This window comes from Myiozetetes cayanensis, unplaced genomic scaffold (assembly GCF_022539395.1).
Source record: "Myiozetetes cayanensis isolate MyiCay16 unplaced genomic scaffold, myiCay2020 scf19, whole genome shotgun sequence".
Classification (NCBI taxonomy): Eukaryota; Metazoa; Chordata; class Aves; order Passeriformes; family Tyrannidae; genus Myiozetetes; species Myiozetetes cayanensis.
In genome coordinates, this window is record NW_026087400.1 from 12,040,702 (window position 1) to 12,053,887 (window position 13,186).

The 13,186-nt window shown below is 53.3% G+C and overlaps 1 protein-coding gene across 2 annotated transcripts in view; it reads left to right on the plus strand.

The window, feature by feature from the left end:
• Positions 1-10,835: 10,835 nt before the first annotated feature.
• ACSS2 (acyl-CoA synthetase short chain family member 2) overlaps positions 10,836-13,186 on the plus strand; it is a 30,440-nt gene continuing 28,089 nt past the window's right edge. The window contains exons 1-2 of one of the 2 annotated variants that reach the window (XM_050313573.1): positions 10,836-11,002; positions 11,417-11,612. In XM_050313573.1, coding sequence (XP_050169530.1) covers positions 10,879-11,002; positions 11,417-11,612 — 320 coding nt within the window. In that variant the 5' untranslated portion in view covers positions 10,836-10,878. The remainder of the gene's footprint in view (positions 11,003-11,416; positions 11,613-13,186) is intronic. The other variant, XM_050313574.1, reaches the window with a different exon arrangement.

Sequence of the window (13,186 nt, forward strand, 5' to 3'; positions counted from 1 at the left end):
GGTGTCTCATCCTCTCCTCACCCGCACCTCTCTCCCTGACACCATCCCCATGTGCTGACCCCACCTGTGCCACACCACCAGCACTTCTTGTCACCACCCGTGGGTCCTCCATGGCCTCACTGCCAGTGCTGTCACCCCACACCAGGCTCCTCTCAGCTTTGCATTGTTTGTGTGATTCTGGTGTTTCTCATGCCCTCCTGTCCCATCCCAGCCTACCCAGCTCATCCCAGCCTGCACCCACAGCCCCTTTCCCATCACTGCCCGTGGCTTCTTGTCCTTGTGCCCCTCAGTTGGACTCTATGATCTCAGAGGTCTTTTCCAACCTTCATGATTTTGTGATTCTCTGATCACCTGCAGGTCCCAGCCTCCTCCAAGGCTCACTCCATTAAACTGTCCCTCCCTGAGGTCCTCCAACACCCACCATGAGCCACCTCTCCTCCTTCTGCTCCTCTACCACCTTTCATGCCCCATCCCTTTCATCTCTGCTCTTTGACCCCCTATGTCCCATCCCTCTTTATTCCGCTCTTTCATCACCCACCTAACCCAACCCAGCCCTCCTTTGTCATCCTCCATCACCCCCCACCCCATTCCTCCTTCCCATGCTCCATCACCCACCCTATCCCATTCCTTCTCCTCTGCACCTCCTTTTATGTCCCAGCCCTCCTTCTGCTGCTCCTCCATTGTCCACCCATCCCTCCTTCCTGTGCTGTCACCCACTGTGTCCCATCCCGCCCTGCCACCCTCCTCCATCACCCACCAGGTCCCATCTTTCCTTTCTGTGCTCCTCCAGCAGCCACCATGTCCTGTCTCTCCTTCCTGTCCTGCTGCATCCTCCATCGTGTCCTATCCCTTCTTGTGCTCCACTGTCACCCATGACCTCCTATCCCTCCCTGTTCTCCCTCACCCCGTCCATATCCCACCCCTCCTTCCACACGTTCCAGAGTGTGCTATCAGCTGTGTCCCATCCCTCCCTGACATGCTGTGCTCCTCCATTACCCACCATGTCCCCTCCCACTCTCTCCTCCTGCATCCTATCCTACATCTTCTCCCTCCCTGTTCTTCTCCACCACCCACCATCTCCAACCCCTGCTCCTCTATTGCCCTCCATATCCACCTTCCAGTCTTCCTGTCACATTTGCATCCCATCCCTCTCACCTGCTCCTCCTTCATTCACCACACCCCGTTCCTTGTTATCCTCATTCACCTCCACCATCTCCTCATGTCTTCCTTCTTCACCCTGTGCTATCCATCCTCATCCTGCTTTGCCTCCAGCTTTTCATATTCATGTCAACATCTCACCATCTCTTCTTCAGCTCCCACCACCAGTCCTCTACATCTTACCATCATCTTATCCCTGCTCACCCTTCATTAGCTCCCACCTCCACCCCTACATGTTCAACTTCCTCCACTCTTCATTTTCTCCACATCTTTCTTCGTCTTCTTCTCTCTTCCTGTCTCCTCACTCAACTTCCTCCACTTTCCTGTCCCAAAGTCCACCCTCACCCCCCACCATTTCTCCATCCCTTCAACTGTCAGTGTCATCCAAATTTGGCTTCTCCATCTTCACATATCCAATCCCACCCTTGTACTTTTCCATTTACCATGATCTCCTCATCCATCCTACTCCATTACCCTCCAGTCTTTATCTTCTTCTATCCCTTAGATGTCTCATCACTCCTGTCATCCTCATCTGTATCCCACTGTCTCCTCATCCTTCCTGTTGTCTATCTCCCCTCCCTCCTTTCCTCCACCACCTGCCATATGTCCAGTCTCTTCATCTTCCCCAACCTCTCTTTTCCTCTTCATTGTCCTTTCCACCATCTCCCATACCTTCTCCCTCATCCTCCATCTCATACTTTTTATTCCTCCACCTCAATCTCTCTGAGTCTCTCCTTCCTGTAGCACTCCACCTCCTGAATGTCCTTTTTCCTGCTGTTTCACCTCTTGCCCTGTCCCGCTCTTACTTTGCCTCTGGCTATCTCACCATTCCTTGTCCTTTGCCTTCTATAGTCTCTGTTTTTCCTCGTGCTCCTTCACCTCCCCTATCTTCCCATCCCTCCTTATCCTCTAAGTGTCCTGCCTACCTCACAGATTTCCCCTCCACCCCATCCCTGATCTCCAACCATCCTTAGCTCACAGCTTCCTCTCTCTGTCCTTTCATTCTCCTTCATCTCCCACTCCATCCTTACCTCCAATTTTCTCCCAGCCTGGCCTCTTCCATTTGTCCTCTCCTTCATCCTCCCTGCATTTTTTCACTCCCAGCACATCTGACTGCAGCTGCAATTTTCTGCTTCCCTTCCTCCTTCCCCTGCCTTGTATCCCATTCCTTCCTGACCTGGGAAAGCCACCACCAGCTCAGCCACCCCTGATGCAAGCAAGAAGGGCCCTTCCTGACATCAGGAAACACTTCTCCCTAGGGCTAGTGAAGCTGGAGCTGGTCACTGGGGAAAGGGGAGGATCTCTGCCTTTGGAAGGTTTCAATTACTCAGCTAGATAAAGTCACCACTGTCCTGGTTTAGCATTAGCAATAACTATTTTGAAACGTGAAGCTCAACCAGATTCCCCTGGGATCCCTTCATGCACGCACATCTTTGGGAGATTTCCCCCAGCAGTGAAGGATTTCCAAGAGGGGCAAGACATGGCTTTGAATGCATTGCTTGGGATGCTGCAGGACATGAACTATCCCCGCTACTTGCAGTGGCTCCATGGTGCTCAAGCAGAACCACCACTCACTGCTCAAGCAGGAATATCCCATCCTGCCTGAGCAGGACCATCCCACACTGCCATCCTGTGCATCTTGAGCAGGATTACACCAGCCTGCTTGAGCAGGACCATCCCACCTTGCTTGAGCAGGAACACCCCAGCAGGACTATTCCATGCTGTTCTACCAGGACCACTCTAATGCTGCTCCAGCAGAACCATCCCATGCTGATTGAGCAGGACCATCCCACGCTGCTTGAGCAGCAGCACCCTGTGCTTCTTGAGCAGGACCTATTCCAGCTGCTTGAGCAGGATCATCCCATGTGGTGGAGCAGAATCTTCCCATATTGCCCAAACAGGACCACCCCAATATCATTTGAGCAGAACCATTCCAGGCTGTTCAAGTAGAACTATCCCAAGGCTGCTTGAGCACCATGAGCCAGGCCAAAGTGGCTTCCTGAAAGACTGCCAGCTCCCAGGTCAGTGAGCTATCCCTGAGATGTTCCCTCAGACCCTGGAGCCAGGGATCCTTGCATCATCTTTGGTTTCCTTGCCTCGGGCTGGTCCATGACCATCCCCTTCCAATGGCTTTATGGCTGCTCTAGGGCACAGGGCTGCTGGCACTGCTGCCAAGGGAAGGACAGGTCTCCTCTGCATCCCAAGGGAGCCCCATACCCTGAGGGCCCTGCACACAGGGCCTCTTCAGAGCATCCCATGTCACTCACGCACAAGGGCCAACCAGCCTTGCTCCTCTGCAGACTTTGCCTTCCAACATTGGAGGCTCCCAGCCATCCCATGGAGGGGACCCTGCCCTTTCCAAGGTGATGTGTCTGAGGGACTGTCCCACTGCAATACAGGCAGGGACAGGGCAGCCAGTGTCTTGATGGGGTGGGGGTGACATTCCTGCCCAAATGCCTTCTTGGCTGGGAAATCTAGGGGAGGGAATTTGCTACCTGTGTTAGGAACTAGCTGAACTTAACGTGTCTCCCCAAGCTGGATTTCTTACTCCAAATGTTCAAACTGTTGTATATTGTACTGGGATTTTTACATTGAATTATTGTAGAAAACAAAAATTTAAACCAAGTCTGTTAAAAAATAAACATTAAAAATCTCTATGAAAAACATAAATGCGAGTTTGTCTCGAAGTCCTCTCCTTACAAATGTGTCAGAGCAGGGACACAGCGGTGGCTTTCCTGCATGAGACCACACCACCCTCTGGTGTCGGCACCGACCTCAGCTCCGTGCTGGCCCTGCTCCAGGCGTGTCCCTTTGCTCCCAGCTCTGCCTGGCTGGGATCCTCGCAGATCCTTGCACCTTGCATCCTTGCACTCCCCCAGTCCTGCTCACTTGAAGCAGGTCCCATCCCAGCACGTGGACACCCCTGTATGGTGTGGGGCAGGACATGGCCAGGCCAGAAGGAAGCAAAGCAAGAGCAGAGCAGACCCTCTTCGTTGAGTGCTGTCCCCATCCCTGTGTGGGGCTGGGCAACAGCTTCAGGCACCCCTGTGCAGGTAGGTAATGGCTTTCTTGCAGTTGGGTGCTGGAGAACCATCTGATACAGCTCAGCTTCCACCTGCTCCAGGCTCCGGGCAGGGCAGATGGAGGTGGTGCCAGGGGACAGTGTGAGGACATGTGTGCCCAGTACCAATGACCGGGCTGAGACCCATGAGACCTGGCTGCAGGAAATTCATGCCTGGATCCTGCATCCCTGGCACTTCACAGCTGACATTGCTGGCAGCTCAGACCCTGAACCACTGTCACCACAGGCCGTGCACTGGTGCCACCTCAGTACCCCACATCACTGGCACTGCAGACCCACTGAGTGCCCTGCATTGCTGGCACTGGGGGCCCTGCATGGTTGGCAGCTCATCATCTGAGGGCACAGCCACTGCCACCTGCCAGCCCACGGGCCTGTGCCACCTAGGCAGGACATGGCTGCTCCATGGGCCACAGTCACTGAGCTCCCCAGAGCTCCAACTATCCCTTCCTGCTCAATAAATCAGGGACAAAGGGAGGCAGCCACACTTCAGGGTGTGCTCTGACACCTGGGGACAGCTCACAGGGGGAAGCTGGTTATTAAACCCACCCTCCTCTACGTGCTGCTGCTTGAAGGCACCACCTCTCCCGAGCTGAGTTTCCTTTCCTCCATCCAATCTCTTACCGTCCTGGCCCCCTCTTCCAGAATGAAAACAGCAGCAGCTGGCAGAGCCCAAGTAAACAAATGAGCCACTGTGAGAGGAGAGAGCATCTTTATAAGTTAATTGGCCCCATCTAAGAGACAGACAGACATTTTCTCGTGGATAGATCGCTCAAGAAGCTCAGGCAAACAGCACTAACATGTCTCCTGGGTTTGATTTATAAGCCTGATTGCATTACTAGCTCATCTCCATATAAAATGATTGTGAATATATTGTCTGTACTCCGCAGAGGGCTAAATTACCAGGCTCTGATAATCATCAGCTAGTCTTTGAATCTTAAACAGCCTGAAATTCAGAGGTCTCTCTCTCCCCCAGTGACAGCAGAGGTAGAAAGGAATCACAGCTCAGGCTTGATCCTTGTGTTCAGCACAACCTGGGCTGTTTTAACACCCCGGTTAACATCCCACTACCCCCAGTGCTGGAGCAGGAGGCTGGAGGGAGGGAGGCAGTTTGAGCCCAAGGGCTGTGGAGGAGGCATGTGCTGGAACCCAGAGCCAAGCCTACGGTACTGAGCAGTTACATTTACAAACAAAGGAGCTGATAACTCCCAGCAGGACTGAAGGGCTGTTATCACGGTGCTGATTAAAATTTCCTCTGCAGCCAGCCTACTGAGGAGGAGTGTCATCAGTGGAGAGACAGTGCAACACGGTGCTTAACCCTGTGCTGATTCATTCAGCTCAAGTGAAGGGCTGCCCAGTCTAGCCATGTGCTGAAAATTAGCCCAAAAAAACCCAGAAGGCAGATCCACTCCCTGATCATACCCTCCCACTCCATCTTCTGTGCCTCCCACCCCATCTCACCCCTGCTCTTCAGGTCCCAGGAGCTTTTGCTTGTGTCACTTGTGATTCCTTCCAGATCCTTTGCTCTTTTGTTCTGTCCCTCAATTCTCTACCTTTGCCTTTGGTTAAAGAAAACTTTCCCATTGCAGGATATTCTGATAAAGCCTCTCATTGCCTGTGGCACGTCCATGCAAGGCATAAGCTTGTTTGTGTGCTGTGACATGTTCACCATGTCCATGCTAGAAAGATGCCTTCTCTGATTACCCTCACCAAGCTGCTGAAACTGCATAGCCAGCCCCTGGTCCAGGCTGTCCTGTTCAGGAGATGGTCTGGGATGAGTGGGCAGGCAGTAGGAGAGCAGGTGGTTTGCTGTCCTTCTCCTCCATGCAAGGACATGAGCCTCAGCCATCACACTGACCTTGGTGTTGCTCTCACACCTCTGTGCCTTCCTGTGCCTTCCTGGGTTTCATCCTTCCTGCAGTGTTGCCTCCTGCACATCCAGATTTTGGCAAAGAAGACAAGACACTCAACTGCAGAATGATCAGAGGAGCAAAAGAGCCCCAGAATGAGCAGAGGAGCAGAAGAACCCGTTCCACAGGTTCCACTCAGAGCTTGTCCCAAAAGCAGCTGACAGTGACAGCACCCAGAGCTGACCCAAACCATCTCCCACACAGAGCCCATCCCAGACAAACTGAATGCATGTGCTCCCATGGGTGGGCTCTCCCACAGGACACCTGGGACGGGTCTCAGCAGGATCCCTGTGGTGGCAGAGATGGTGAGAAGTGTGGAGAGACCCCTTGGAGGTGCTTTGGCAGCATGTCCTCAGCAGGGCACAGAGGCTTTAACCACTCGTAACTCTCATGTATTTTCGAGTGGAAGGGGGTTTGGATCAAGTGCTCAGGGTGAGGGGGAGCAGGTGGAGGGAGCTCTGCTTGTTTCAAGCTACCAGCTGGCTGATATGCTCAGTGATTTGCATGAACAGGGATGTGATTCCCACACATTTATTGGCAATAAGGCCAGTCAGAAGGCAATGCCCAGTCGGGGCCCCAGGTAAGTCAGCTCCTCTCCTGGAGCAGTGCTTTGTCCAAATTAACACAGGTTTCCCACGTGAGGCTGCCTCACGCTCACCCCACTGGGATCAGAAGGTCTGAGATGCACAGACCATTTCACACTTTCCAGTTTCTTTCCCTCATCCCCAGCATTCCCAGGACTGAGGTCTTTCATGTCAGGGAAGGTGCAGTGAAGAGTCCCACCACAGCCACTGAGCTGCTGCAGGAGCTGCACTGAAAGGCTGTTTCCAGAGTACCCAAGTAAGACTCCACATATCCTGGCCATTGACCCTCTGAGTATCTACAAGAGATCTTAATATGCATTAACATGTACCCTTTATGTACTTTTATTTCTTTACAGGAAGAGGCAATAAAGGGCCCAAAATGCAGCTAATTTTCCTGAACTGCCTGGTGAGTCAGAACAGCTGGGAGTCAAGCTCAGAGCAAACCCTGCAGCATCCAAGTCCACCACACACCAGCTTCCAGGGCAGGAGCCCATCTGGATGCAAGATGCCCTGGGGTGGAGGGAGCTGGACCAGCAAGGCATGGACATGCAGCAGGAGCCCTTTCCCTAAAGCCCATAAAAACACAGAGGGAAGCTTGGACACTGTGTTCAAGGCCAGGTTGGACGGGGCTTGGAACAACCTGGTCTAATGGAAGGTGTTGGAACAAGATGGTCTTTAAGGTCCCTTCCAACCCAAACCATTCTATGATTCTATTATTCTGTGGTATTTCAGCTGTGGAGCACTGAAATGAAAGTGTCTTTGTGCCATGGGGGATCTGACTGATGGTACCAACTCTGCAGATCACAGTCCTGTACATTTGGTGCTTGCAGAGCTACTGGAAGAGGAGAGAGCTTGGGAAAATGCCTCTGGGAGGCTATTTGGAATTTTCTGCTTTGGAGGTTCTTTTTGAGAGATGCACCCTCTCCCCATCAGGCAGCTTCCTGGGCCCCAGCTGTGGGCAGCTGCAGCACAACCACAAAATTCTCTGGCTGCAGCAGCCAAACTGGACAATGCTGGATGAGGGACAGCTGTAGGGCTGATGGGACATGGTGTTGTCCTGGCCTCGTGGCTTGGAATGTGCTGCACACAGAGGCAACAGTTGCTGGAGAGAAATCATGCTGTCACTGAGCCTGGTGGAGGATTTCAGCTGGATAAATCACTGAAAGCAAAAGGCCAATGAGAAGGGAAGCAGAGGGTGCCTCCCAGATCTGCAAACCACCTCTTCACTGGCTCTGGGACAGTCCCATGATGGGGAGAGTGACAAAGCCCTTTCCCAAAGGTGAGGTGAACAGCAGACCTGGCACGCAGGGGGACAAGGGTTTGTTAGAAAGCTGCTGGGCCCTGCTGGCAAATGCGAAATCCCTGAGACAGAGGCTGCTAAAAGTAAAGGCTGGCAACTAGTAACAGAAAATTTTCAGCTTGAGGTAGCTTCTGAAGGACTTTAGGGTTGGGTTAGTGCTTAAAAGTGTTGTGTTCATCCTGCTTCTCAGGAGAGGATCAGTGTGATTTCCAGTTGGTTTGTTAAATGATGTGCCATCTGTACCCTGAAACTCATGGGGCTGTGTCCAGACTGTCAATCCAAAAGCAGTACTGGAGCAGTGCAATTCCCATAGCTCCCAGGAAGCTTCAAAAATACCCATGTCAGAGAGCCCAGGCTGTGTAGCCAAGATCACTTTTTCTTAGGAAACCCTCTTTTTTTGTAATAGGGAACTTGGAGGTAACAAAAATGCTGGCTGGTGGAGGGAAATACTTTGCAGGGTTTGACTGTGGTCATGCTATGTCCACCAGGCAAGCCTGGGCTCAGAGACTGGTGATTCCAGGCTGAAACTCCAACAAGAAATATGCTAAAATTGGGCATTTGGATACATGTGGACTTGTGTTGGAGACTTCACCTTCAGGTGCTTTTTTTCCTGTTACTAACAATGAAATCAATAATCTGAGGCCACTCTGTAGCTTTCCAGAGCAGCGATTTGATACCACATGGCTGAGGAATCTTTGTTACAGCGCTGCAGTGTGATGTGAGGGTGGCTGACCCATTTGGGGTGTAAAGCCTGCTGAGGTCATGTTGGAGGGGTGTAGAGAGTATCTCTGGAGTGATACTGTCCACAGAGTACAGCCCATGGCAGGAGGTATCACCTGAACTACTCCTGGGTTTCACCTTGGAGGAACCAGCTGTGTCCTCCTACATGGAGTCACAGAAGAATCTCTGCCCCCAAACAGTGTAGGCAAGGCAGCAGACTGAGCCCAGAGCAGGGAGCTGCAGGATAAAACATATCCTTCAAAACTGGGGAGCATCCTCAATGGGAAATACACACCACCACCGCTGCTTTTGTCTATAGAACTGTTTCTGGCCTCTTTGCTGATGAGAACACTGCTTGAAGAGCAGACAGTGCTGACCAGCCCACAGGTTTGCAACTCCTCCCATGTACAACAAGGCAATGATCCCTGGGTATGCACTAAACCATGGAATACACCAAGGATCCTTGCATAGGCTGTACCTGCTCACTGACACCAGACCACTGGAATACTGTGCCAAGTTCAAGTTTATGGACTTTCATCTCTTGAGTGCTTCTTGGCCCTGACCCAAACCACCACAGAATTCCCTGACTCCAAGGCAAGTGGCTCCCTGGGCACAGCAGTGATTTGCTCCAAGGGGTCATATTCCCCAGTGTAGAAGTGGAATTTGAGGTTTCGGCAGGTATTTCGTGCCATGGGGGCAGTCTGGCTGAACTCAGGGAATGTTTAGGATTGGGATGACAATGGAGTGGCTGCAGGAGGTACAACCACAGATGACTCATGGAATCACACTGGTCTCTGGGAGACCCCAGGTCCAGCCCCCTGCTCCAATGGGGCTGGTTGCTCAGGGGCTTTGGTTGAACTTTTCTGTGTCTGAGGACTGAGACCCTGCTGCTACTCTGAGCCCTCATTCCAGTGTTTGACTGCCTTCTTGATTAAAAATTTGTTTAATTTCTCACTAGCTGCACAAGGTCTGTACAATTCTTGCAGGGGGAGGGTGCTCGGTAAACTGCCACAGCTTACTGTGCTCACACAGCTCAGTGGAGGCGAAATGGAGGGTCGTGAATCCAAAGGACGATTGTTTTCTGCAGAGGGACCAGGCACAGGGTATGGCCATGGCCTCTGGCTTGTGTTGGGGCTGGTGAAGGAGGATCTCTGATGGAGCTCTGGGTTGCTCCCCTGTGCCTTGCAAAGCGGCAGGAACTGGCACTGAGGGGACACTGCTGATGAGGGAGATGAGGCTGATGGGGCAGCTCTGCTAATGGGGACGCAGTGCTGGCACAGGGGCTGATGGTGGGGGGACATGGTCTGACAGGGAACACCACTGACAAGGGGGGAGACACCTCTAATGGAGGGGACGTGGCTCAGAGGGGACACCACTGACACAAGGACACAGCTGATGGAGGGGCATGGCTGACAGGAGGAGGCAGCAGTGACAGAGGGGACAGGCCTGACAAGGGGAGACGCCACAAATGAGGATGATGGGTGTGACACGGCTGGTAGGGGGACACGCTGGCAAAGGGGACACTGCTGGGAGGGGGTCACCAGTGATGGGGACGACATGGCTGGCAGGGGTCACCACTGGCAGGAACACACGGCTGACAGCAGCGACACGGCAGTGGGGAGGGGATCCATGCCTGTTGTGGTGACAGGAGGTCACCACCGATGGGGGGGACGCGGCTGGCAGAAGGGACACAGCTGATGGGGCATCACCGCTGACACACGGGACACTACTGAGAGCAGGGACACGCTGTTTGGGGGGTACATATGGCTGCAGGGGGACACTGCTGACAGAAGGGACACGGCTGCCAAGGGGGACACGGCACTTAGGGGGCTCACGGCTGCGGGGTGCCGTGGCTGCCGTGGGGACAGCACTGACAGGACAGGGGACAGCACTGACAGCAGTACACGGCCGCAGGGGTGCCATGTCCACCCTCCCGCAGCGCCTCGCAGCCGCCCCTCCCGCCGCGGGGCCCTGCGGGCGGGCTCTGTGCTGCGGGGCGGTGCCGCCGCTGTCCCCGCCGTGAGGGCGGGCCGTGCCCGCCGTGCCCGCCCCGGCTCGGCTCGGCGCGGCGCGGCGGAGCGGAGCGGGCTGGGCGGCCCCCGCCCGGCAGAGCCCCGGCGCCCGGCCATGGTGCTGCCGGGGGAGCAGGCCCGGCTGTACCGGCCGCGGCCCGAGCTGCTGCCCGCGGCCCACGTCCCCTCCTTGCCCGACTACCAGCGCCTCTACCAGCGCTCCGTGGAGGAGCCGCACGGTGAGCGGGGCCGGGCGGCAGCGGGGCGGCGGGGCAGCGGCTCCCCGGGCCCTCCCGGGGCTGCCCGCGGGGCTTGGGGGTGTGTGGGGACCGCGGGGAGCCCCCCGCGACTGAGCTTTGCAGAGGGTGCTCCTCGTGTCCGTAGAATGTCATCTGCCTCATCCCTGCCAGTTTCCTCTCATCGTTTCTTTCATGTCTGTTTCCCTCATCCCTGTTTGTTTCCCCTCATCCCTGTTTGTTTCCTCTCATCCCTGTTTGTTTCCTCTCATCCCTGTTTGTTTCCCCTCATCCCTGTTTGTTTCCTCTCATCCCTGTTTGTTTCCCCTCATCCCTGTTTGTTTCCCCTCATCCCTGTTTGTTTCCCCTCATCCCCGTTTCTCCCTCACGAGCTCCGGCCTCCGCCTGCCTTTGCAGAGTTTTGGGGTGACATCGCTAAGGAGTTCTACTGGAAGAGCCAGCACACGGGACCCTTCCTGAAGTACAACTTCGACGTGACCAAGGGGAAGATCTTCGTGGAGTGGATGAAAGGGGCGACCACCAACATCTGCTACAACCTCCTGGACAGAAATGTCTACGAGAAGAAGCTCGGGGACAAAGTCGCGTTTTACTGGTAAGTTTCTGTTTTTGTTGTGGTGTAGAAGGTGTAGAAATTCCACGCGAAAGGGGATAAACAGTGTCAGTTTCTTCTGAGGTGAATGAGAGGCTGAGAACCTGAGAGGCTTTAACCTTTAGGTGGGTACAGCAGGTGTTTGCTTCCAGTGTCCTTGGGAAGAGCTGTGCCGTGGAGCTTCTCTGCCCTTTCTGGGATGCACTGGAGTGCCCAGCATAGCAGTGGGGGAGCACCTGACTTCCAGCTCTGCCTTTGCAGTTGTACCTGCTGAGAGGTCAGAGATGGGAGTGAGGCGGGTGCTACAACTCCCTGGTAAAGGAGGTAGGTGTGGATGGAGACCTGGGGTGAGGAACAGCTAATATCTGACAGCTAAAAGCTCATAAACCCCATATCTCCCGTGTTTCTGTTTCATGGGTCTGGCAAGTTTCCACTCCTGTGGCAGAAAGGTTCTCCAAGTACCTGAGCTTATATATCGATTTATTGTATTTGAACTCATGTTAACACTGGTGCTTTCAGAAAGACTGACTTATCTACCTTTTCAAAGAAAAGTTCCTTCCAGCCCTATCTGAAGTATGTTTGTACTTTTTACCAGAGTAGTTACTGGTGTTAAAATCCGTGTGAAACTTAATTTTCATGTTGATGCAAAGTAGGTTTCACTGGCGATATCTGAGCTCCAGAATTAACGATCCCTGCTGAATTAGCTCAGCTGGCACCTCAGCTGTGTCCCCAAACAGAGCCATACTGGCTCTCCTGTGCATTTTGCTTTTTCCCTTGAAATAGCATTTATGCTGCATGGATATGACTGCATGTGGCAGTGCAGAAGCACAATTAAATGTACCCTGTGTTAGGGATGCACTCACTGGGATGTGGGGAGTCCCTTCAGCAGAGCAGCTGGAGAAGTCTTACTGTCATCGCAATAAAAATATCAGCATCTCTAAGTGATTTGTGCAGTTGAAGGTTTGCCTTGGTGTAAAGGTGACAGGAGCTACCCTGTTGCAGAAAAGGACAGGGGTAGCTCTGGCTGTGGCTGTAAAATTGGGCTCACACTGGAGTTTCTATCCGTAGCACTCCTGCCTGCCTCAGTAGAGGAATTACATGCACTGCCTAGCAAATAATCCCATTGATAAGGCACAGGTGAAATGCTGGAAGTGTTTACTTCCCTGCTAGTTAAATACATTCTCAGACTCGCTCAGATGCAAAATGACTGTGGTTTCTGAGTGAAAACTGTGTAAACTCATTCAGGTAAAGGGTGTGCCAGCAAACAGAGCCATTTGGCAGCCGGTGCTGGGCTTTGTGGAGGGACTGGGTACATCCTTCTTGCACATAAATCTTTGGGTGAGAGCAAGGCAGCAGCCTACTGCTTTAATTTGGGCTTGGTGAAGATTTTTCTTAGTTATTCTGGCAGCCTGTGTGTGGGTATTTATGGTGCTGAGCAAAACTTGGAGTGGATATGAAAATGGTGGGTGACTGTCAGTCGTGGTGTTCACAGTGCTGAAAAATAAGGTCTCTCCTCCTCCTCCTCAGCAGACAGTTTTCCCTGACTGTTTTGGGATAAATTCTCCTAGCATGGTTCT